This window comes from Vicugna pacos, chromosome 2 (genome assembly GCF_048564905.1).
Source record: "Vicugna pacos chromosome 2, VicPac4, whole genome shotgun sequence".
In the NCBI taxonomy this organism is placed as follows: Eukaryota; Metazoa; Chordata; class Mammalia; order Artiodactyla; family Camelidae; genus Vicugna; species Vicugna pacos.
In genome coordinates, this window is record NC_132988.1 from 77,876,624 (window position 1) to 77,901,229 (window position 24,606).

The 24,606-nt window shown below is 41.0% G+C and overlaps 1 protein-coding gene across 1 annotated transcript in view; it reads right to left on the reverse strand.

Annotated features, from left to right (window-relative positions):
- HPSE (heparanase) overlaps positions 1 to 14,242 on the reverse strand; it is a 31,084-nt gene extending 16,842 nt beyond the window's left edge. Inside the window, exons 1-3 of the mRNA XM_072942434.1 lie at positions 13,877 to 14,242; positions 5,082 to 5,227; positions 3,217 to 3,342 (exon numbers count right to left, since the gene is read on the reverse strand). Of these exons, the coding sequence (XP_072798535.1) occupies positions 3,217 to 3,342; positions 5,082 to 5,227; positions 13,877 to 14,109 (505 nt within the window). The 5' untranslated portion in view covers positions 14,110 to 14,242. The remainder of the gene's footprint in view (positions 1 to 3,216; positions 3,343 to 5,081; positions 5,228 to 13,876) is intronic.
- Positions 14,243 to 24,606: the final 10,364 nt, after the last annotated feature.

The following is a 24,606-nucleotide window of genomic DNA, read 5'->3' on the forward strand; positions in this document are numbered from 1 at the left end:
AAAACAAAATGACAACCTACGGAATGGGAGAAAATTTTTGCAAAAGATGAAACTGACAAAGGCTTGATCTCCAGAATATATAAACAGCTCATACGATTTAATAGGAAAAAAACAAACAACCCAATCCAAAAATGGGCAGAAGACCTAAACAAGCAATTCTCCAAGGAAGACATATGATCAATAGGCACATGAAAAAATGCTCAATATCACTAGTTATCAGAGAAATGCAAATCAAAACTACAATGAGGTATCGAGGTATCACCTCACACCAGTCAGAATGGCCATCATTTAAAAGTCCACAAATGACAAATGCTGGAGAGGCTGTGGAGAAAAGGGGACCCTCCTACACTGCTGGTGGGAGTACAGTTTGGTGCAGCCACTGTGGAAAACAGTATGGAGATTCCTCAAAAAATGAGTAGACTTACCATATGACCCACTAATCCCACTCCTAGGCATATATCCAGAAGGAACCCTACTTCAGAAAGACACCTGCACCCCACTGTTCGCAGCAGCACTATTTACAGTAGCCAAGACATGGAAACAGCCTAAATGTCCATTGACAGATGATTGGATAAAGAAGAGATGGTATATCTATACAATGGAATGCTATTCAACCATAAAAACTGACAACATAATGCCATTTGCAGCAACATGGATGTTCCTGGAGAATGTCATTCTAAGTGGAGTAAGCCAGAAAGAGAAAGAAAAATACCATGTAAGATTGCTCATATGTGGAATCTAAAAAAAAAAAAAACATAAATACAAAACAGAAACAGACTCATAGACTTAGAATACAAACTTGTGGTTGCCAGGGGAAAGGGGGGTGGGTAGGGACAGACTGGGAGTTTGGGATTTATAGATACTGACAGGTATATATAGAATAGATAAACAAGTTTATACTGTATAGCACAGGGAAATACAGCCAAGATCTTGTAGTAGTAGCTCATGGTGAAAAAGAATATGAAAACGAATATATGTATATTCATGTATGACAGAAAAACTATGCTGTATGCCAAAAATTGATACAACACTGCAAACTGACTATAACTCAATTAAAAAAAAAACCCAGCCAGCCTACTCCCTCCTCAAAATAAGAATAAGAAGACTCACAGCTAATTAATTATCCAATTTCCAATCATTATCCAATCTCATCTTTCTTACTATATGAGAAGGTGAAAGATCCCTAGGACAAAGAAAATCTAAATGGCACATTAAACACTGGCACTGACTGTTACACCATTTTCGTTTACATAAGTGTGTTCAGCATCCAGTGTGGGAGTGGGATGATGAGGAAGAAGGTGGAGAAGAAGGAGAGCAAAGAATCAGTTTATGAAATAGGATTGTTTTAATAGAGAGGCCTCCTTTCTGCAGTCACACCCAGAATTACATCTGTAACATTGCTTCCTTTCCCTGCCTGAACACGTTTACGGTGTGAATTCATATCCTCATGACGAATGTTTTTGTCATCTACTTAAGTGAAGCACACCATCCAGTGGGTCCTGTAGTTAGGAAACTTACCTATATCTTCTAGGATACCTGTTTTAAAGATGCAGGTCATCAACTAAGCAATGAACACAGTAGACGCTATGTCATCTATTGTGCGATGCCACTGCAGGTTACTCAGGCATTACCAACCACGGCCACAGACACAGAACCACGCGTGGAGACATGTGTTGGCATCTTAGATGTGTACCCCTATCATGAGTTGGTGCCCAGACTAAGTGCAGTAGATTTCTATCTATATGTTGCTAAACCATGCAGATTAAAATAGAAAATTTCAAAGCAGAAGTCAAATGTTTCCAAATGCAAATGAACAATCTGTACTTGTCATACATTTTAGCATTGCCAGCAGGGTGGCTGGAATTATAGTGACCCAGCAACAGAGTTAGTAAAACAAGGGCTTTTCCCTGGTGTAGAAACTACGAAGGCCCGAGTCCCAGAGGCTGGAAAGAGATGTTGAAAACCTACCATCTTGGTTCCAGAAAGATCATGTGAGGTAACAAACATTTTTAAAGAAAAATTTAAGGTAAATTGGTATATATTTAAGATGACCCCCCTTCCAAAAAAGTGGAAATCTATAAATTACCAAAGACCATGGGGTCTTCTTCTAACAGGACTATATCATAACGATTTATTACAAATGAGACCTTACTGCTGTAGGTCTCTTGGACTTCTGTCATTCCTTTAGTGGGATCTGAGAAGGCCCTGTCGTGCCAAATTTCACCATAGATCATATTATTAAGATCAGAGTAGTTCCCCGCTGCCTCCTGTTTTAAAATGCAAAAAGTAATTTAGAGGACTACATTTTTTATTAGCGTATAACGTATTTTCTGATTTCTTATGTGTCATTTTCCCCCCCTATATACAAATAAAAATCTATTGTATAGTAAATATAGTGTATAGTAAAATCTTACAAAGATAAGTAATTTACTGTCAAATAATGTACTCTTAGAAATGTTGACTAACCCAATTTAACTTCAAGATCACTTACTTTTCAAAAGTCAAAAGAAGACAGTTGTAGAGTCCCTTAACTGAGATCTGGGGCAACATCGTTCCTTAGTTGGATGTAAAACACCAACTTTCAGATAAAAATCTATTTTATAGTTAGATAACGATTGTTCCGGTTGTTTTAAAGCCCTGCATGACACTGTGATCCCATTTTAAACACTGGAAAACTGCTTCTGTGAATGGAAATAAATTCCTGATTGGTTGAGCTAGTCCTATGTTTGCACAGCCACAAGGGAAAGGAAATGAGAATGCTGCTTGATGGCCAGGACTGCCTAGTATGGCCCACACTGCCCTGCCCTGATGCTACACAACACATCATAGGGGCTGCTTCATAGGGGAGTGGAGACAGAATGCACATGAGATGTGAATGGTTTTCACATTTCACTCTTCACACTTTTGTATTCTACTGTCACACAAGGAATGTATCCATTTCTTCATTCCTTAGCTCTGTAGAGCAGTAAGGGTGAATATTAGCTTGTGAATGAATGATTCTATATTTTACTCCGTGGCTAGCAGGCAAAGTCAGGTTGAAGAAAAAAAAAAACAACAGAAGTTTGGGATTCAAGAATGCCCATTAACTCTTGTTAACATTTGAGGATTATGCAGCTTTACACAACTGCTACAGCACTGGTTGGATTTAAGCCCAAGGTCGAGCCATCCAAATACTCTGGGGGCTAGGACACCTGCAGGGTGCCTTTCATTTCTTACTTGAATAGGTACTGTTCTTGAACTTCTTCTGATACTGTTCTCTGAATAGCAGTTGCTCCTGGAAGGGCCATTCTAGCTGTAGTCTCTTCTCCACATCAGAAGGGATGGATCCAGATTTGCAAATATCTGCAAATGGAGTAAATAATTTAAGGACTCTGTTTCACAGTGATAAGGTTGAAATCCCATACATTTATTTATTTAGTTAGTTATGTAACTAAAACAGCATATTTGAATTTCTGGTTATTAGGCGTGAGATCAGAGAAAGATATGTTCTGTTACACCATGTCAGATGTGCTGGCTAACCAATCACCACACACACACACAAAAACCATCCAAAGGGCAGGTTTCTTAAGAAACACTGGGCATATACTGGACATAACTTTAAGCTATTTCACAACTCAGAAGGCTCCTCAGAAACTTGAAATTACTAGGGAACACCACTGAGGGAAAAAAGAAAAGATAGTTCAGTTCTTTTAAAGGTTCACTTTGAAAATATGCAGACATTTGTTTTACATGGACTGTATCTGCTTTGTGGTGATTTCCTCTTGCCAAAATGGTAGGACAAGGAATGTTGACATTTATTCCTTCAAATTTGGTATCATCAAAGCTCCTAAGACCACAGCATGTGTGCCTGGACAAACCCACACTGCCTGGTCAGGCAGACCATGCTCTTTATCACAAGGCAGCAGGGCTGCAGGCACCCGCTGCCAGGACAGGCTGACCCGGTGACTTCCTTTCTGGGAAGCTGCACATTCTGGCTTTCTGGCAGCCGGGGCCTCATCCATCCCTGTGCTCACAAAGGATGTTTCGGAAGCACTTGGATAATCCCAGTGACCCTCCGCCTGCCCCTAGGATGAAGAAAATTGATGCACAAGGACAGTTTCCTCTCAAAACTTATGAACCTTTTGAACGCATATGACTGATGAGAAAGGGCTAGGTCTAAACATAACCCAACAAATTCTTCCAAGAAGACCTTTCTGCTTTGTTTCATTTTTTTCTAATTACTATTCTATCAACTTTGGCCCACTTACTAACTGTTCTAAGTACTTCCTAACTGCAGAAAATAAACAGAAGGAAAATACATAGTATATAAAATAATGAAATACTGTTCATTAGTGTATACATCATGTATACATTATTATAATTCAGTGATGTACACGGTATTTTTAATAATTGTTTAGATAATGATTTAACTTCTATTTGATGTCTGTCTATCACTTATGAAAGACACCAGGCAAATCCTCGTAGCTCCCTAGGATGTTTCTTAGATGAAGTCCACAGACTTCTAATATCAGAATTGCCTGAGGAACTTGCTAAACTTGTAGCCTAAGTTTGGAACCCAGAAATCCAAATATTCACACTCACCCCAGGTGCCTGTGTAGAGTCAGTAAAGTTTGAGAACCCTTGCCCAACCAATCAAGTCTTAAAATTCCTTCCTAGAAGCAGAGCACATCTCCACGTTCCCTTGTTATACCTTTCATCCACATTCTATTTTCGGAATAAAGGGATTTCAATCCAGGGCTGTGTCTTCAGCAGGAAATACTCCCTTCAGTTTGGTGCATTTCTACGTATAGGCCCCTCTTCAGCTACAATCATTATTCTATTTCTAGTGCAATTAACCCTCAGTTATGCCCAGCACACCTTTTGTTGGTTTGGTTATTTTTCTGAGGTCTCACAAGCTTGAAAACATCAGGAGGGGGAAAGCTGCCCACTGCTTCCTCCTCCTGTGTAGGTGCCTCCACGGGTCAGTTGGGAGCCCTTCATCCCTTACTAATTGTTAGATGTGGGTAATAACACTTCTCTGAGAATGCTCATGACTGACTCAAGTGAATTCAGATATATGGGTAATCTGTAAAAAGTTTCACCCTGGTTGCCTTGAGATTGCCAGTAACTTTTCTCTTCAAAGGTTGGTTCCTTCTTGGGATCAAAAATGAGAAAGTCCGTCTTGGTGCCACCAAATCTCAGGTACGCAGGAGACAAACCTCTGGCCAAAGTACGAAGCTTTGGAGAACTGTTTTGAAGACAAGCAAGAAATTAAAATGATTTTTTCCAAGACAATCCAGTCAAATGCATCTACTCCCTTCTCTCTTGGATGGACCCATTTCTTAATACCTCACTGTACCAGCCGTGGAGGGAGAAGTCATCTCTCTACCAGGGGTACCATCTCCATCGGAGTCTCCCTCATTGCAAGGCTGCTCTTCTAGGCACCTGAAGGCAACTTGGAGCTCTGACTCAGGCAAGAGCTCATATTTCAACTTGACAAGTAGGATAGTGTTCAGTACTTTCAAAAAACTCATAAACCTTTTGTGATTAATGGAGGAAAAGAGGTAAGAGAGTGGAAACTTCAGGAAAGATGACTCTGTTTCTTTGAAAAATCGATTGTCTTCAAAATTTTATGTTTCCAGAGAAGTTCATAAATGACTTCTCTCCCTAACCAACCCTCACCTCCACTCCAAGGAAAACCATCCTTTCAAATTTAAGTCAAATGACCTAGAACTAGGTAAGATTCTAATTCCTACACATCTAAGACACTTCCAATTTAAGAAATTCTCAATGTGTATCTCATCAAGCCAAAAATGCTCCTGATAGGTCCCTATGATGTGCTCAGAATGGTACGGAATGCTGCAGAAGGGAATTAGAGTTATTTATCATTCCTTCTCTCAGAGAGATGAAGATGTCATGAATATTTCAGTGAAAAAAACTAAGAAAACAGAAGACGCAGGTAGCAGGGCAACCTGCCATGTATTTCTGAAGCCTCACACATGGGATTCTGGCCACACTGCTCTCTGGAAAGCTCTTAACACACATAAAGTCAATGCTGTGTGGTTCTCAAAATGGCCCAAATAATTAGTTTACATATGGGTTTATTTCAAATCAGAAAATCACTCCAGGAGAACTTCTTAATTACCAGTACTTTTGGACATCCTAGAAATTAAAGACATGATCTAAAATTTAAAATTTTAATGTGTTCTTCTGTTTTACATATAATGCTATGTAAAAATTTTCGAAGATTTCTTTATTTTTGCTTAGGAAAGAGAAATTAAAAGGCAGAAATTGACCAAAGGATGAGTTACCTGCATTACAACTTCAGTGATTCCTCCTCACCATTTTTTCTCTTAATAATGGGAGCATTTTACTATACTATCTAGGCACTTTTGCCTTCACGAGCCTTTTCCTCCACAAAATTTTTTAAAATTATATTTTATGATGATACTTACATAAAGACAAATATGTTAATATCACATATTAAAACTTTTTTTGACCTAAAAGTTCACTTCCTTTGGATCTTAAAAGAACTTGAAATATTTTCATGGGCTCTTGAATGTCTTGTGGATCCTGGCACAAGTGAGATGTCAGGGATGTTATCAACGTGGAATTGACTGAAATACCTGACAGTACCCAAGAACCCTGGGAAGGATGACTTCTGCCATGAAATCCTCAGAACCTCTTGAAAATGAATGGAAATGTTAGCTTGGACTAAGCAAGGATTCAGAAGGAAGCCACTTCCACTTTGCAAAGAACCCAAATAAAACTAAACTCTAGGAAGTGAGAAAGAATGCATTGTTGTTTAATGAGTTCAGAGTTTCAGTTTGGGAAGATAAAAAAGGTCTAAGATGGCTGAGGGTGATGGTTGCACAACAGTGTGAACGTGCTTAATGTCAGTGAACTCTACATTTTAAGTAAGCACAACTTCTACTGTGGTTACCACAATAAAAGGAACAACGTGTAGACACAATGTGATTTCAAGAGTGAAAATAGAGAGAGAGAAGGAGCTAACAGTAGTCACTATGGTGTGGTAGGATGGGTGGTCGACTCTTCTCTATTGCTCTATGTATTTTTCATGTTTTCTGTAGTAAGCACACAATATTTTAAATCATACAAGGTGATTTTGTGTGTTTGTGTTTCTATTTTTAAAGAATAGGTGAAGACACCAAGATTTACTCAAAGGAAACACAGCCATCCATTAATTTATTCAATAATTATTCATTGCAGGCCAACCCCGTGTCAGGCATTATGCTAGTTGCTGGGGATACAGTGGCAAACAAGACCGAGAGCTGCTGTTCTCATATGACTTATAGTCTCACAATATAGATGAACAAGTAAACAGGCAATTCCAAAACAATGTTATGAGAACATACAAAGGGGATCCTAACCCAGACTTTGCCCTGGGAGAAGGAAGTGATTAGAGGTTTTCCAGGGGAAATGTCATCCCTGTTAGACATGCAAAAGGAATAAATCTTATCCAGATCAAAGATAGTGAGGTGGGATTGAAGACAGTATTCCGGGTGCAAGGAACAGTCTGTGCAAGGACCAGAGGTAGAAGGGAATAGGGCACCACTGAAGAGCTGATGGTATGGCTACCGCCTAGAGATTGGGGGCAGAGAGTTGCCGGGAGCAGATACACTGGAGCGGCAAGCAGGACCATATCATGGAGGGCTTGTCAGCCACCATGTCCAGGAGCTCCAACTTTATATGAGGGTAATGGGGAGCCATGGAAGGATTTAAAGCAGTGGAGGGACCTCACCAGACTTCTATTTTAGAAAGGAATCTCTGGCTGCAGTGTAAATAACTGAATAGAAGGACCAAGACTGTGGCCATGTTAATGTAGACAGTTAATGTGATGGGCTGAGGCATGGAAACAACAGTGGGGATGAAGAGAGGTGGATAAATTCAAGATACATGGGGAGATAGAAATTCTGGATTTGGTGTTTAATTGGATGCTGGAGAAAGTCAAGGATTATCCTGGGAAGCATCCTGGAAGATGGTAATATCATTTGCTGAGATGAAGACTGGGTCATAGATTGGAGACAGGGATGAAGGCAAGGGTGGGGTCCAGTGTTGTAGAATTTGAGGTGCCACTGGAACACCAGAAGACATGTCCACCAGGCTCTTGGCCCTGTGTGTCTGGAGCTCAGAAGACTCGTATAGGAGAAGTGTAGAATGGAGGGTCCTCTCAGTCTAGAAGGCAGTGATTAGTTACCCTCTAACCCACAGATACCAAGACGCAGCCCTAAAGCTGACATGGAACTTCCTCTGAGTCACTCCGGGCTGGCCTTGTTCCACTGCTTTTGGTCAGGCACTGATTCTGGTCCTGGGCATTTTGATTGTGTTTGGTGATAGAGGAAGCTCATTTAGATTTGAGTAGCTGGTATCTGTATACAGTTGAGAAGGGAGAGGCTGGTGCTTTCTGGGAAATGAAGGGAAAACGAGCAGCAGGGAGCAGCTGTAGTACCCCAGGATGTGCGTGTGTGCACGGCCTGGATCAGATGCCCAAGGACCAGAGCCTGGTTCCCAGGAGTGGTGACAGGACCACCTCAGGTCACTCTCGAACACATCACCCTGCTTTTATTTTCTTCATAGCATTTCACTTACCTCTGGAATTAGCTTCCAGATTTGTTTCCTTGGTTTACCATCTCTCCCAGCGCTCATCCCTGGGGTAAGCTCTATGAAAGCAGGGACTTTCTGTCTGGCTCAGCACCCGGGTATGTGCCTGCACACAGCTGGTGCTTAATAAGTGAATGAACAATCGAGTTCAACTTGGTGAAAGGCCCAAATGGGGCCAAATACTGTTCTATGAACATAATTAAATCCCAGTGCTATGACTCTTGCCAAGTAAAGGAAATCACATGTTTTGAAGTATTGGTATTAAGGACCCTTTTGTTTATCTTCTTTACAATGGAATATTTTCTTATTTTTAGAATACAATATTGATGCCTTCTGACAAAGACCGAATTTAAAACAGCTGCAAACTTGTCATAAAGACAAAATTGATCAAAGATAGAGTATTTCTATGATACACAGAAAAAAGAAAGGGGTGAAGTGGTGTGTGCTAGGAAGCTGGCTCTCTGGCGGGGGGAATGGTGGTCTGTTTTTTGCACTTGCCAATTTCCATGGTGTAAATATACATACCAGGGCTGATTTCAAAATACCGGTGTTGATGTCACTGAATATGGAATTGGGTAGAGATGTACACATTTCACAAGCTGGTGCAAGCTGGTTCTAGTACAACACTGAGTGAAGATAATTAAAAGTTGTGGGTGTGAAGAAACTGAGAGACTGTGTAGTCAAGTGGATTTGAAGTCGTCTAGGATGATGGTGGGACGTGGGAGTGGAGAACAAACTGAGATCAGTGCCAAACGTCAATCAATAAGGAGGAGTAAGAGAGGGCAGAGGATAGTGATGAGGAGCACAGGAGCAGAGTCAGACGTGGAGACAGTGGCCTCGCCCTGGACAAGAACAGTCATCTCTAATCGCAGGTTATGCAGACTGAAGGTTTTGGACACTTTGCATAGATTATCTCACTTAATCCCCAAACAACCTAATAATCATGAGATGCCATTATTACCTCATTTTATAGATAAGGAGATGGAGCAAAAGGAGGCTCTGTGATTTGCCCAGGGTGATATGCCAATGGGGATTTGAACTACTGGAGTTCATCCCTGTGGGCAGTTGTCTAGAAGCAGCCCTGGGGAACGGGACAGGGCTGCAGTGTGGGAGAATGCTCAGCTTCTACTCCAAAGTAGCCCCATCTACTTCTCCACTGGCGTCTTCAGAGAAGAGTTTTAGCTAGGGCACAGAGTGGCAGGAGTATTCTCGGAGGAGGATGGAGAACCGTTACCATGCAGAGGGTTCGGGCTGCACAATGAAAGGTTTGAGAAGGAAGAGAACACTGATCATGGCTCAGTTGGGGGCAGAGCCCGTCTCAGGAGTCAGAAAATGTGAGTTTATGTCTTGTGATCATCCTCGGTTCTCCGTGTCTCTGGCTGTGGTTATTTCTCTTAGCAACAGGCTCACAGAGGGCCTAAAGTTATTTCCAACATCAGTTATCAAAACGCGTGCTTCACGTTATTAGTAAGTGCTTTTCCAAATAGGGAAAGCAACTTTGTCAATGAAGATGCAGGAATCTTACGATTGAAAGTTATTGATAGTAAATATTTATCGAATTGCAAAAAGGGCTGGGCTTTGCTGAAATAAAATAAGCAAATCTTTAGGAAAAGCAAGCACAGCTGCATGATTAATGCAGCCTCTGTGTCGCACCCGTTTTTGCTCTATAGGACTTATGATCTGCACCCCTGACTCAGCGCTCTGATTTTTGCCTTGAATTGGTGAACTGTGCTTGTATACGTGCCTTGGTTGAAATGCGGACTGCGCTGCCAAGCCGCTAACTCAGGTGGCTAGCCCTTGAAATGTGGCTTGTCTGAATTGAGATGTGTTGTGAATATAAAATACACACCAAGTTCTGAAGACTTGGTTCGACAAGGAATGTAAAATATCTCGTTAATATATTTGTATTGATTATACTGAATGATGATAATTTGGATATTTTGTGTTAAATAAAATACATTACTAAAGTGAATTTTGTTTGTTTCTTTTTACCTTTTTTAAACATAGCTACTAGAAAAATTGAAACTACATTGCGTAGTGTGCCCATAAGGCTCATATTCTATTTCTACCGAGTCGCGCTGGTCTCGGCTCTCCCACCTTTGAGGGTGGGAGCCTCTTCAGAGCTCAGCCCACAGTCAGGCTTAGGAAGTTTCTGATTGGGCTGTTGGTGAGTTACCACTGGGAAGAAGGCAAACTGAAAAGATGCTCCTTTCTGAGTCTAGATTGCTCTGTCATTGGCACTTAAGTTCTTTCCATGTTCTCGAATTGCAAATGTGAAAAAAAGAAAAACGCCACCACATCTGGTTGCCGTCATGGGAAACTGAATCTCTGCCATCTGATTTTATTTGCTTAGGCTTCTCTGAAATACTGTAGAGGTGTGGGCCCTGATTCTTTTACTCCAAGGTCAGTGCTTCTTTTCATTACATCAGTCCTCAGTTTATTTCGGGACAGTCTTTTCTCCCATCCCTACTCTGCTGCTTTTAAAAAATGTAAACTGCTTGATTTTCTTTTTGTGCACTCTCACCTCTGCAAAATTAGCATCTGCTAATCAAACTACTCCATGTCATAGCTGGCTGACCACAGGCAAATCGCTGAATCTCCCTAAGCCTGGATCTCTTCATTTAAAAAAATTGGGGACAATAATAGTATTAACCTCACAGTTTTGCAGCCAAGACTAAATTAGTACCTAGGCGGTGCTTAGAACAGGGCCTGGCCCCTGACGACGGCTCAGTTAGTGTCGGCTAGCTTATGATCCTCTCCTTAGTACCTCAGCTTTCACCTGCTCAGATCTTGCCATCTTCGCCCAAGCAGCTTCACTTTTGAGGAACTGAAATACAACTGTGCCCATCTCAACCCCCTCGCTCCTGTGACAGATGGTAAGTCCCGTGCTGTTGTTTGAAATGGAAGCTAAATATTTTGTCTTCTGAGATGGTCGGGTCACTTTGGGCACTGTGCCAACTTTCCTGGGGAGATGAACCCTCAGACTCTAACTCAGAAGCTCGGTCTTAGACGAGAAGGGGAGGGAGCTCCTGCCTCTTGAGCTGTAGTCTTTAAGATCTCAGCTGGGAATAGTGTGCCTGTGCCTGCAGATGCCTCTAGGGAGCAGGCAAGGAAGACAGCTGGGAAGGGACCTGGAGTGGTCAGGAGCCAGCCCTGGAGAGAAGGCTGCATGAACAGGAATGCACTATGTTTTGCAAACCAAAAAAACCAAAAAAAAGTTTTATTTATTACATGCTATGCTCTTTTGGTTTTCATCATCCTCCAGCCTTTAACAAAAAGGTGGAGGCTGGGAGAGTTGGTGGGAGGGAGGCGAGAAAGAGTGCTATGGGAACGTAAGAGACATGTTTAAGAAGAGGCAAAGTTATCACCCTGGTTAAATTGCAAACTGGAGGTTCCCAGTGTGTGTGCGGAGGTGGGTAGAGGGGTGGGGGTGCTAGTGAGTTGGTTAGCTTGACTTCAGGGTGATCAGGCCTGAACCTCAAAAGTCATACTGTAGGTATTTTCCTTTGGACCTGTTTCTCCAGGAGGGGATCGCCAGCTGTTCTTCCTTGGGGAGGAGCAGGGTATATACTCTGGCTACTGCAGCATAAAAAGACTTAGTTCTCATATTTTAGTAAATGGTCATTCAATTAATCTTTGTGTTTGCAGTAAGACACTTCACACTCTCTCTTCCCCTATCACTGCCCCCCATCCCATCCTAAGCTAGGCCTGGGGTCCTCAGATATGGTGCCTTGTAGTAGTTCAGTGTTTCTCCAGAGTAATCTTTCTGTCTCCCAACCAACTGCTGCCTGGTATCAGCTCACTATCCCCAAGGGGAAGGACAAAAAGTGAGACCGCTGTCTCACCAGGAAATTCCTGCTCTCTTACCACATGGGGAAAGATAGAGGTTAACTATTTCTGCATGAAAAACACAGACAACTGGTGAATGCCTAACAAATATTCACCAGTTTCCAGGAAGAAGCAATTAACTTAAATTTTGAGCATTGTCCAACACTGTGTTAAGTCCTTCTCATTAAATGCTCATACAGTCCTACAAGAAGGTTTTAGAAGTCCCATTCTGCAGGGAAAGAAATCAAGGCTTTGAGCTGTCAAGCAACCTGTAAAAACTAAGCCACCCAGTTTTGGCAGCGTTGGGAATCAAGGGTGGTCTGGCTGCAAGCTTCATAAGCATGAGGCTGTCTGCTTTTATTTGCATCATGAATGACTGAACTGAGCAATGGCAGCTGAAAGTGTGGGCACAGGAAGGACAGCCTGCAGGTGTTTGGCAATGACAGGATTCCAGTTGTCTGGGTTGGCTGAGGTGTGGCGGTCTCTGGAGGCTCTCGTGACCTAGATGAGTGGCCTGGATGACCTGGGTCGGTCCTGCAGCTCCCTATCTTGGGATCAGCCTGCACTCACAGGCAGGGGCCAGTGAATCTGCACTAGGTTCAGTTTTTCTCAGGTAAGGAAAAAATTACAGCTAATAAAGCAGTGCCACCTTTTACAGCCTTATCTGGAAAAGACAGCTTTTTATTAAGGCTCTGAAGTCACTGCAATAGTGTCCTCGGTCTCATGGATGTGATATTAAACAGTTTTAAAAGAGTGTAATATGGGAAATCTCTGTACCTTGTGCTCAGTATTGCTGTGAACCTAAAACTGCTCTTTAAAAGTTTATTTTAACTTGACACAACATTGTAAAATGACTATAACTCAATAAAAATGTTTTTAAAAAGTTTTCTTAAAAAATTTTATATATATATATATATATATATATATATATATATATATATATGGAATAAATAAGCTTATTCTCCTTTGAGGCTTTTCCGTCCATCTTTTTTGTTGTAGTTGTAACTTTCCTAACACAGTTTAGGAGACTGAAGCCTGGTGCACAATGTTACTGTCCTGCGCTGCCCAGCAAATCCAGGCGCTCACAGCCCTCCAAGCCAAGACCCCTCCTTCTGGCGAGTTGCCGGGGCAGGTGGGAGTTTCTTTCTCCAACTTCGCCCTATTACCGAGCCCTTAGTTGGCGCTCAGGCAACACTTGCTGAATGAATGAAGGCGAGAAAGCGCGGTTTAAGGGCGGCTGCAGGGGGGCGGGGTGGGGCGGATGGAGAAAGAGAGAAAGAGAAAGAGAAAGAGACAGAGAGAGAGAGAGAGAGAGAGAGAGAGAGAGAGAGAGAGAGAGAGAGAGAAAGAGAGAGAGAGAGATTTTAAAAAGGGGAGAGGCCCCGGGGACCGGCGCGGATGTCAGGAGGGCAGGAGAGGGGACAGGCACCCGCAGGCCGGCACTTACCCCAGGAAGGTGAGGAACCGCGGGTCCGTGGCCAGGTTGGCGTCGATGGTGAAGGACAAGAACGCGGGACTCACCAGGTGCACTGGCCGCTCGGTGGAGAAGTCCAGCTCCACGGCGTCCTCAGCTGGCGCGGGTCCCGCCAGGGCGCCCGGGGAGCAGGGACCGAGCGGCCCCAGGAGCAGCAGCAGCGGCGGCGGCAGCAGAGGCAGCCGTGGCTTCCCGCGCAGCAGCATCTCGGGCGCACCCGGCTGCCCCACTCGCGAGCGGCCGCGCAGCGACAGTCGAGACCTCGCGCATTTCCTCCCGGCCAGCCACGGCGTCCTTTTCTCCTTTCCTCCACCCTCTCACTCCTCCTCACCCCTCCCACAGCGGCCTGTATCCCTCCCACTCTTGCCCGGCATCCCTCCCACTGCTCCCTCTCCTCCCCGCCCCGCCTCCCGCCACTTCCTTGCACGCTTTCCCCTCGGTGGCGGTCGCGTCCACTTATGAAATCACCCACACCCATTTGAAGGGTGCAGACATGGCCAGGATCCAAGCGCCCAGGAGGCCTGGGAAGGGAGGCCCGGGGAGGGAGGCCCGGGAGGAGCGCCGGGCATCCTGGATCCGGCTTCCTGAAGCTTACTGTCCAGTGAGCGCTGGTGAGGACACCAGCAGTTCCCTCTTCCAGGTCCCCGCCGGTGGCGCCAGGTCTCTGACCCTCAACTAAAACCTCCAGTGAGCATTCATTGCTTCCCCTCCTCATCTGGTTTCTCAACACTTGCCTGTCACTTGAGCCTACCAAAAGTTGATTAACCATGTGTTCTCTGGCCAGAGAGCTGTTTCCCAGACATCTTACTTTGGCCTGAAAAACAAAACAAAACAAAAAAACCCCCACAAAACTGACCTGGGCAATAGCTAACCCACAGCTAGAAAGAGGTCAACTCCAAAATTTCTTATCAGTTTCTCATGAAAACAATATTTAGCATAGCCTTAAGGTATTAGATCCTCCAACATCTGAAGCTCAGGACGTGAAGCCTTTATACAAGTGAGGGGTAATAACCGTCCCTTGAATTTGGAGCCTTTGCCAAATTTCCCCTCTGTACATTTATCTTTAGCTTTTGGCCAAACTTCTCTTCAGTTTTCCTTTGATGCCTACATTGACATGTAATTATAACAAGCACCATGCACTTAGGGCTCACTACATGCCTGATGCCACAAGGGATGCTTTGCCTGTATTGGCTCTCATTCCCACAACACTGATATGTGGGTATTATCCTCACTTTACATGTGAGAACCCAAACTCTGAGACACTGACTTGTTCAAGTGTTAGAATCAGGATGGGAAGGCAGTTGCACAACCCAGAGCAGATGGGCAGCCTGTCTCAGCTGAAATGTAACTTCCTCAAAGAAGCTTTGCCTGAATCTCCAGGCAGCTGAATTCCCCCATGACACACACTCTTACAGCATCCTGAACTTGCTAGAACTTACCACATTGTTAGTATTGTATTGCTCCATGTTGGCCTCATCTGCTCGGTTATAAACTCTGTGGAAGCAGAGATGGGGTTTGCCTTGTTTGCTGCACTCACCGAAGCTCATGGCTCTATGCTTGGCACTTAGTAGGCATCCAAGGAATGTTGAGTAAGCAAACGACACCAAAACACCTAGAATTTTCTGCTTAGATTGCACCACCACTAAAGCAATAAATAAAAATGGATTGTTTTGAAATTTACATCTAATTTGCGTAGATCTGTCTATTCTTGAGCAATTAAAAAGTTGAATGTATATTTAATCAGGGAAGGTTACAGTTTGGAGATTTTATGTGTATGTATCAGTTACTATTTTGTAACCTGAATCAGGTTTATAACCTACAATTGTACATAAGAAAAAAATTCACATATAAACACCAAGCTCCCAGGAGATCATATGGCAGCAGATATGGAGGTGGGAGAACAGATGCCTGGGTTCTTTTTCTTCCTTTGTCATGACATTGCTCCTATATTCCACCCCACCCTACTCATGCTCCTGTTGTCATGGGGCAGAAGTCACACCACTTTCTCTGGAATACTTGGGTGATTTAAAAATTTGATCTTTGCAAGTTTTCTAAACAGTGAATCCTCGTGACATTCTGAGATGTGGGCCAGTGTGGTCCACATACAAGTTACTAATATGGGAACTGGGAAAACATAAATGAGGAAGTGAAGAAAAACGACTTGCATAAATGATGGTCGATGATCTGTTGGTTGAGATCAAATGAGTTCCTGGCTCCTGGATCCAAGTTAGTTTGATCCCCTACACCAGGTAAGAGTGAAGAACATAAGATAAGAATATGCAGGCACATAGGAGAGAGGAATACACGGTAATATTAATAGAGCTTGTCATTTCAGAGACACTTTATAATTAGACAACTTATATTTTTACGGCAAGTTCCAGCTTATACACATCCCAGCTAGAGCCCTTTTGTTTTGTTTTTTATCTATTTTACATATAGTTCTTAGTATTTGCAAACCTCAAATTCCTTCTGTATATCATAGGGAACTATATTCAATACTTGCAGTAACCGATAATTTAAAAAAATAAGTAAAAGTCACACAAAGGTAAAGTTGCAGGTGTGGCAGTTGCTCCAGAGATGATCGTGTTGCTGAACACGTATATATTGGAGGATCTCCGCTATGCACTCTCCAAATTCCTGACTTTCAGAATCCATGAACATAATAAAACGGTTCTTGATTTATATCACAAAGTTTGGGATAATCTGTTACACAGCAACAGATAAATGTAACAGAGGTACTTCATGCTATTTATTTACTTTTGTGTATATTTGAAATTGTCCATAATAAAAAGTTTTTAAAATGTTTTATGGACACTTAAAAAAAGAATACTAGAAATATACCATCAGGTTGTCTATAAAGCAAGATGCAATGAGCGATTTTACAATGGTTTTAGCTCTCTGGGGACAGAATTCTCCTTACAGCATGGTAAATGTTCAGACTCCCTGATCATATTCATACAGCCTGTGAGGAAGTCAGAGACTGTCTAGATGAGTCTTCTTGTATTAAACTGGAGAGGAGAGTGTATGGTGAGAGAGCTGGTAGGGAAGACTCCAATGTCCAGAGTGAAAGGGTCAAATTAGGGTAAATTACAGCTTCTAGGTAGATTTCTATATTTTGTGTGCAGAGAAGCAGCCAAACCCTTATTTCTTCTTCATGGATATTGGGATTGTAAAATAAAATTCTTATTTTATGGCAAAACAAGAAAAATTTAAGCATATAAAGTTTTCTCTGTCCTTTGGCCTCCTTTCTCCCTGCTACTGTGCATTGTGTATCTGCATGATGCCTCGAGCAAACCTCCCCATCAGCAGAAATACCTGCTCAGCCATGAAGAGCAACAGTCTCCTGGCATCAACAAGACAACTCCTTGAAAGATAACATTCCTTCTTGATCCTGTATGGGGTCACGATGAGCTTAGATCTGGATTTTGTAAACTGTCAATGATAATGTCATTTAATGTACAGCCCTCTGTCTCAAAAAACTTATTCGGCTGTGCCTTGACTTCTAAGAGCTTTCTAAGATGTTCTTCCCAGGTTATAATCCTCAAATCTGGCTCAAACAAAATTTTCCACTTCTTTCTTAGATTGACTATTAATTTTTCATCGACAGGATTATGGCCAATCTTTTCCTTCATCATTGATTAATTTCCCAGGAATCCTGCACAACAGGCTGGTCAACCAAGTTACAGACCTTTGTATTTCCCTTTCCTTCTTTTTGTTACCTGTGCTTCGTGAGGGAGTAGGTGTTCTCTTTTTCCAAAATGGAAATAACTTTATTTCTGTTTCTAAAATGATTTCAAGTTCTTTAAAAAAAAACTGGTATATGTAGAAGAAGTTCAAATGTCTTTTTAGTGAATAAATGTAAACAAATGTGGTATATACATACAACGAAATATCATTGTCTTAAAAAAGAAGGAAATCCTGTCATATGCTACAACAGAGATGAGCCTTGGGGATATTATGCTAAGTAAATAAGCCAATCACCAAAAAAAAAAAAAAAGACTTCACTTACATGAGTTTCCTAGACTAGTCAGCTTCATAGAGACAGGAAGTAGAATGGCAGCTGCCAGTGACTGGGGGTTAGGGGCGTGGGGAGTTGTTTAACGAGCATAGAGTTTCAAGTTTGCAAGATGTGAAAGATCTGGAGATCTGGTTTGCAGCAATGTGAACACACTTAGCAATACTGGGTTGTATACTTGAAGAGGTTGAGATGGTGAATTTTATCTTATGTGTTTTTTACTGCAATAAAAATGTTTTAGGGGGAACGCAGAGCTCAGTGGTAGAGTGTGCACTTAGCATGCACGAGATCCTGGGTTCAATCCCCAGTACCTCCATTAAAATAAATGAACAAACCTAAATACCTCCCTGCCCTAAAATAATTAATTAATTGAAAAATAAAAAAGTGAAAGAATGTTGAAAAAATGTTTCAAATTAATATATAAAGAAAAGGAATAAAGAAAATAAATATTATTATCGTACAGTCTAGAAATAATTAGCATTAATTGACATGCATCCTTCTATACATTTTTCCCATGGTTATACATACACACATTTATTTTAATTAAATATGGGATTACAGCATACTCAGCTAACAATAAAGAGGATACCTTTTCATTCAATAAATATGTTTTCATGCTCCACTTCAGTGGCAGCAGAGTTTTCTGCATTATTAGATGTTTGGCAGAATAAAACTTTGGCAGTGGTTCTCATAGTTTTTGGTCTTGGGACCCTTTTACACAATTAAAAATTATTGGCATCCCAAGTAATTTTTTGTGGGTTATATCTGTGATATTTAAAAGTACTAGATATTAAAACTGAGAAATTAGAAGGATTTGTTTATTTAAAAATGACTATAATAAACACACTTAATACCAATGTAAATATCACTATTGTGAAAAATAAGTCTATTTTCAAAAAAAAAACAATTAGTAAGAAGGATGGCATTGTTTTCTATTTCTGCAAATCCTTTCCTGTCTGGCTTAATAGAAGACTGCTGGATTCTTATCTCATCTTCTGCAATCAGTTTGTTACAACATCATCTACTGAGCTTCTGGAAAACTGTACTGTTCTTTCAAGAGAAAATGAAAATGAAAAGAGCAAATAACATCTTACTATTATTATGAAAAGAACTTTGACCTTGCAGATCCCCTTCAAGAATGTCCAGGACCCTTTGTGGACTGTGGACCACATTTTAAGAACTGCTGTTTTATATATATTATTATATGTCCTTTTCAAAAACTTTTCTTTAAATTTCAGCTTTATTGAGGTTTAATTGACAAAACTGTATGATATTTAAAGTGCACATCATGGTGATTTGATATATGTATGCATTGTGAAAGAATTCCTCTCCTAGTTAATTATCTCTCACCTCACAAATTTATTTTGTGTGTGTGTGTGTGTGTGTGTGAGAGAGAGAGAGAGAGAACATTTAAATTCTACTCTCTAAGTAAATTTCCAGTACATAATACAATGTTATCAACTATAGTCTTGTTTTATATTAGATCCTCAGACTTTATTTATCGTATAGTTGAAAGTTTGTACACTTTTACCAACCTATGTTTTTATTTTGTTTTGTTTTTTTTCTTTCTAGTCTTCCCTATAGAACAAATACCCAGCCAGGCTCATTTCCTCAGGGAGGGATGTGACAAAGCCAAAAAAAAAAAAAAAGGTGTTTATTTCCAAAAGCCTAAATCTAAATTTGTTAAGGAGATTCTGTGAGGTGAATCAGAGGTAACATGTCACCATATAACATGTTGCATCAAAGGTTTATAGCATCTATTTATCACCTATCATCTATTTATATTTTGTTTTTTATTTTTTAAAAGGGTCTTTGATATATGTTGGTAGAATAAACCAACCAATAAACTTAAAAGTTGTGTAAATTGGTCATTTTTTTTCTATTATTTTATCGTAAAAGTTGCAAATATACGGAAAAGCTGAAAGACTCATACAACAAATACCCATAGAGTAACCACTTAAATTCTACAATTAACATTTTGCTGTTTATTCTAACCATACCTCTATCCTATCCATCAATCCATTATATTTTTAACTGAGATACAATTCTCATATCATAAATACATCCTTCAGTGGTTTTTGATATATTCACAAGGATGTGCAACCATTACTACTATCTAATTCTAGAACATTTTCATCACCCCAAAAAGAAATCCTATAGCCATTAAGCAGTCACTCTACATTGCCATCTACTTCTTGTCTCTATGGATTTGCCTATTCTGGGCTTTTCAAACAAAAAGAATCATACAAGGTGTAGCCTTTTGTGTCTGGCTTTTTCTTCCATGTTGTGGTATGACTCAATACATTGTTCCTTTTTATGACTGAATAATATTCCATTGTATGGATATACCACCTGTATTTGTCCATCTATTGGTTGACAGATATTTGTGTTTTTTCAATTTTGGCTATTATATATAATGCTTCTGTGAACATACATGCACAAGTTTTTGTGTGGACATGTTTTCAATTCTCTTGGGTAGATATGTATAATAATATATATCTATTACATATATTAGGAGTGGAATTGCTGAGTCATATGATAACTCTACATTTAACATTTTAAAAAATGTTTTTCCATGATGACTCTACCATATTACATTCCCACCAGCAATACAGGAGGGTTCTAATTTCTCCACATTCTTGCAAACACTTATTATTGTCTGTCTTTTTTATTACAGTTATTCTAGTCAGTGTGAAGTGATACTTTACTGTGGTTTTGATTTGCATTTCTCTAATGAAAAAGGATGCTGAACATATTTTCGTGTTCTTATTAGCCATTTGTATATTTTCTTTGGAGAAAAGACTATTTAAATCCTCTGCCCATCATCTTATTTTTTTGATATTGCAATGTAAGCCACAGAAAGTGTTACTCTTAAAGACTTCAACATGCATGTTACCACCTATAGTTCAATGTTTGCTTGTGGTTCTTTCTGTTTTGGGGTAAAATATACATACAGTGTGTTAAAAACAAGACAACAGGCCCAAAATGAAGTCACTTATGCTAAGTTTCATGTTGCTAAACAGACAGATACAGTTTCAGCATATCCTAGAAATGGAATCTTAAATCAGTCAGTCAGGAATCACTGGATCAGCACTAGTTAAATAATCAGCCTGAGAGACACTTGCCATCCCCTAAAGCAAAGCGACCTTGCAGTAACCAACCTGCTTTTTTGCCAAGTATAACTTCTTTGTTCCTGCTCCCTTCTGCCTATAGAAGTCTCTCATTTGGTACAGCTCCTCAGAGTTCTTTTCTATCTGCCAGATGGCACGCTGCCTGATTCATGAATCATTGAATAAAGCCAGTAAGATCTTTAAAATTTACTCCATTGAATTTTGTTTTTCAATAAGTAAAATGCACAAATCCTATGTGTAACATTGGATGAGTTTTGACAAACGTGTGAACCCAAAACTCTATCACTCCAGAAAGTTCCTTCAAACTCTTTCCCAGTAAATCCCTGTTCCCATCCCCGAAGGTGAAACTGTTCAGAATTTTTTCACCATATATTAGTTTAGCCTGATGCAAAACAAAAGAAAACAAACAAACAAAACACTACTACTAGAACCATATATTATATACTCTTGTGTAATACTCTCACTCAGCATAATGTTTTTTGAATTAATTCACACTGTTGTATCAGAATTCATTCTTTTTTCTTTCCTCAGTAGTTTTCATTGTATGAATATATCACAGCTTGTTTATCTATTTTTCTATCGATGGGCATTTTAGATTGTTGCCAATTTGGGGATATTATGAATAAAGCTGCTTAGAACATTCTTATCTGTCTTTTTATGGATATACATTTTCATTTCTCTAGAGTAAATAGCCAGGAGTGGAATTGCTGGGTCATAGGGTCGTTATGAAACTGCCCCAAATTTTTCCCCAGTGACAGTAACATTTCACACTCTTATGAACAATGTATGGGAGTCCTGGTTGTTCCACACCTTCACCGACATTCACTGTCAGTGTCAGTTTTAAGAATCATAGCCATTATATGCCCAAATAGGACGTATACTTCTGTCTCACTGTGGTTTCAATTTTCATTGCTCTGATGACTAATGAGGTTCTTTATGTGCTTCATTTGCCATCTGAACAATTTCCTTTATGAAATGACTGTCCAAAATGTTGTTAACTGTATATAGCATTTGAACATACGTAAGAGTCATATGCCCTTCAAGATAGTAAAAATAAAAAAAGAATGCAAAATTCTGAGAATTCAGGAACTTAAATACCTGATGAGCCAGAGAAATACAAGATGCACCGGCATGAGGGGCCCCGTCTAGATGGGGTGTCAGAACCCTGTAGACTGATTTTAAGAATTACAGCCTGTTAGATAGAACTCACACCCAGGAAAGTAAAGGGGGCTAAGTGGCCAGGGTCACATTATGACTTTTTTTTTCTTCTTCTTCTTCTTCTTTTTTTTTTTTTTGGTCACATTATGACTTTGATAGGCCCTGGGTATTTTTACCTTTGAGGTAAAAAAATATTAAAAATTGTATTTTACTACTGCATTAATATAAAGATGAATACACTCCAAGCTTGATTTGGTATTATATATTCGCTACTGTGAATATTATATTAATATTTTTCTTCTGATTTTAAAAGAAATTAGAATATATTCATGGGAACCTAAAAGTATCATAGGTCCCAGACAGTGTGCCACTCTGCTTAATGGAAAAGTCAGCCCTGTTATTCACCACCCCTGCTTAAATGATGGCATAAAAACTGTAACGACTATAGAAGGGAGAGGAACCAAGGTCAAGGTTGTGAGAAAAGCTGACCGGGCTGAAAATTCTGGTTGTTCTGCAACCTTTCAAGCCTCTGAGAAGGTAATTCCCAAAGAGTGTGGAATGACATCATCTTTTCCTTGGTGGGTGAGCATCTCTCAACCTCAGAAAGCATTAAGGATGGGAGTGTTTAGGGAAAATACACCTATACATGAATGTCTTTTGTCGGAGCCAGCCGACAATCGATCAGGTCCAGAAATCTGTGCTGCAGGACTGAGAAAAGGAAAGACGTAACAAAGAGACAGCAAGACAAGAAAAGTTGGGGTTGAGAGGGTCTCACTCTAGCCCGCAAGACGCTAGGTCAAGAGTGGACGACGAGTTTATTTCAGGTGGTTCTTTTATATGATTTTAACCCATTAGCTCATACATTCCTGCACGTAGGCAATAAAGCCTAACCTCGTGACTCGTATACATTCAACTCAGGTGATACATTCAACTCAGGTGATTGTTCTCTAAAAGGATCACTGATTTATGTGCCAATTGTATCTCTCCCTCCGAAGGTCTTTTGTAACTTAATAGCTCAAAGATGTTTCCTCAGGCATTAGCGCACCTGGTGCATTCTTTAGTAAAAGAGGTGGCGGGACAGAGATTGTTCTTACTCAATTGACCTTTGAGCCGGGCGCCCCGCACTGTGGGAGTTTAGGCCCAACCTTTGTGCTCGGCAGCCTCAATCTCAGAGCCTGGCGCCCTGCACTTTGGGGTTTTACGCCCAAGTTTTGTGCTCGGCAGCCCTCCGTCACGATCGGCTCCCCGCAACTCCCCCTTTTATTTTTATTAAATAAAGACCTAGGTGCTATATGGCGGAGGACGATGAATAAGCAAGAGAGTATACAAGGGGCCATGCAAATCAGGATCAAAATTATTATGACAATCACCAAAGCATGTTTCCACCAGCCACTCTTAAACAAAGCTAGTCAAAGCATTAACTTTTGTCATAATATCCACAGTTCCTAAAGAAGGGACAAAGATAGCAGCTAGATAGTCATACCATTTAAATGCTGATCGAGTCCATCGAGCATGTAAATTAGGCATATTAGCAGGAACCCCCTGTACAGATTTTACAATTCTACCAGGGGCTATAACAAATCCTAACGTACAGCGTCCTACCCAACCACAAGGTAACCAGGGCCAAATATTAATTCCACAAAGCCATTTTGTTCCGTTAGGTGCAGCTATTCGATGTCCAGATTTATAGTCCCAATCAGATCCCGGCCACTGAAACAGTTTTTTACAAATGAATGTAACATCAATAGTCCAATTACACAATTTTTGGGATAGATATCCAAGATATTTCCAATCTTTTTTTGAGTGCATGTTGGGATGCTGTTGTGATCATCTTCTGAGGTGGTGTTCACAAAGCCGGAAGATGTTCTTCTAGGAATCAAGCTTCAGCAGCCACCCAAGCTTCATTTCTTTTCTTCTTTAAAGTTCAGTTTAAAAATCTCCTCCAAGCCAGCCGAGGGGGGCCGAAGAGGGACTCGAGGTGAGCTGCCCAACCGGAAAAATGCGCGAGAAGCCGCCCCACTGCGAAGCAGACCGCGCGAGGGGCCGACAAGGAGCCAAACAGCACTCCACTCTAGTTCAACAAGATGGCGCGTTCCCCACACAAGAGCTGGATCCAGTTCCGAATCAAAAGGACCATCGGTTGCATCCACTGCAGCAACATTCTCCATTTTCACAGTACCAAACCTCTCTCCCTCAGTGGCTGGGCCGAACCACCACAAAGGGAGAACAGCAGCCGGCATCCCATCCGGACCACCAGCAGTACAATAGTCTCTCAAACGAACTCCAACAACCCTCCAAGCCTCCAAATCAACAGCACCTTGTTCCGGAAACCAAGGACAAATCCCCTCCACAAAAACAAGAAATCGCTCCAAACGCTGTCCCGTAACCTGAATTCCTCT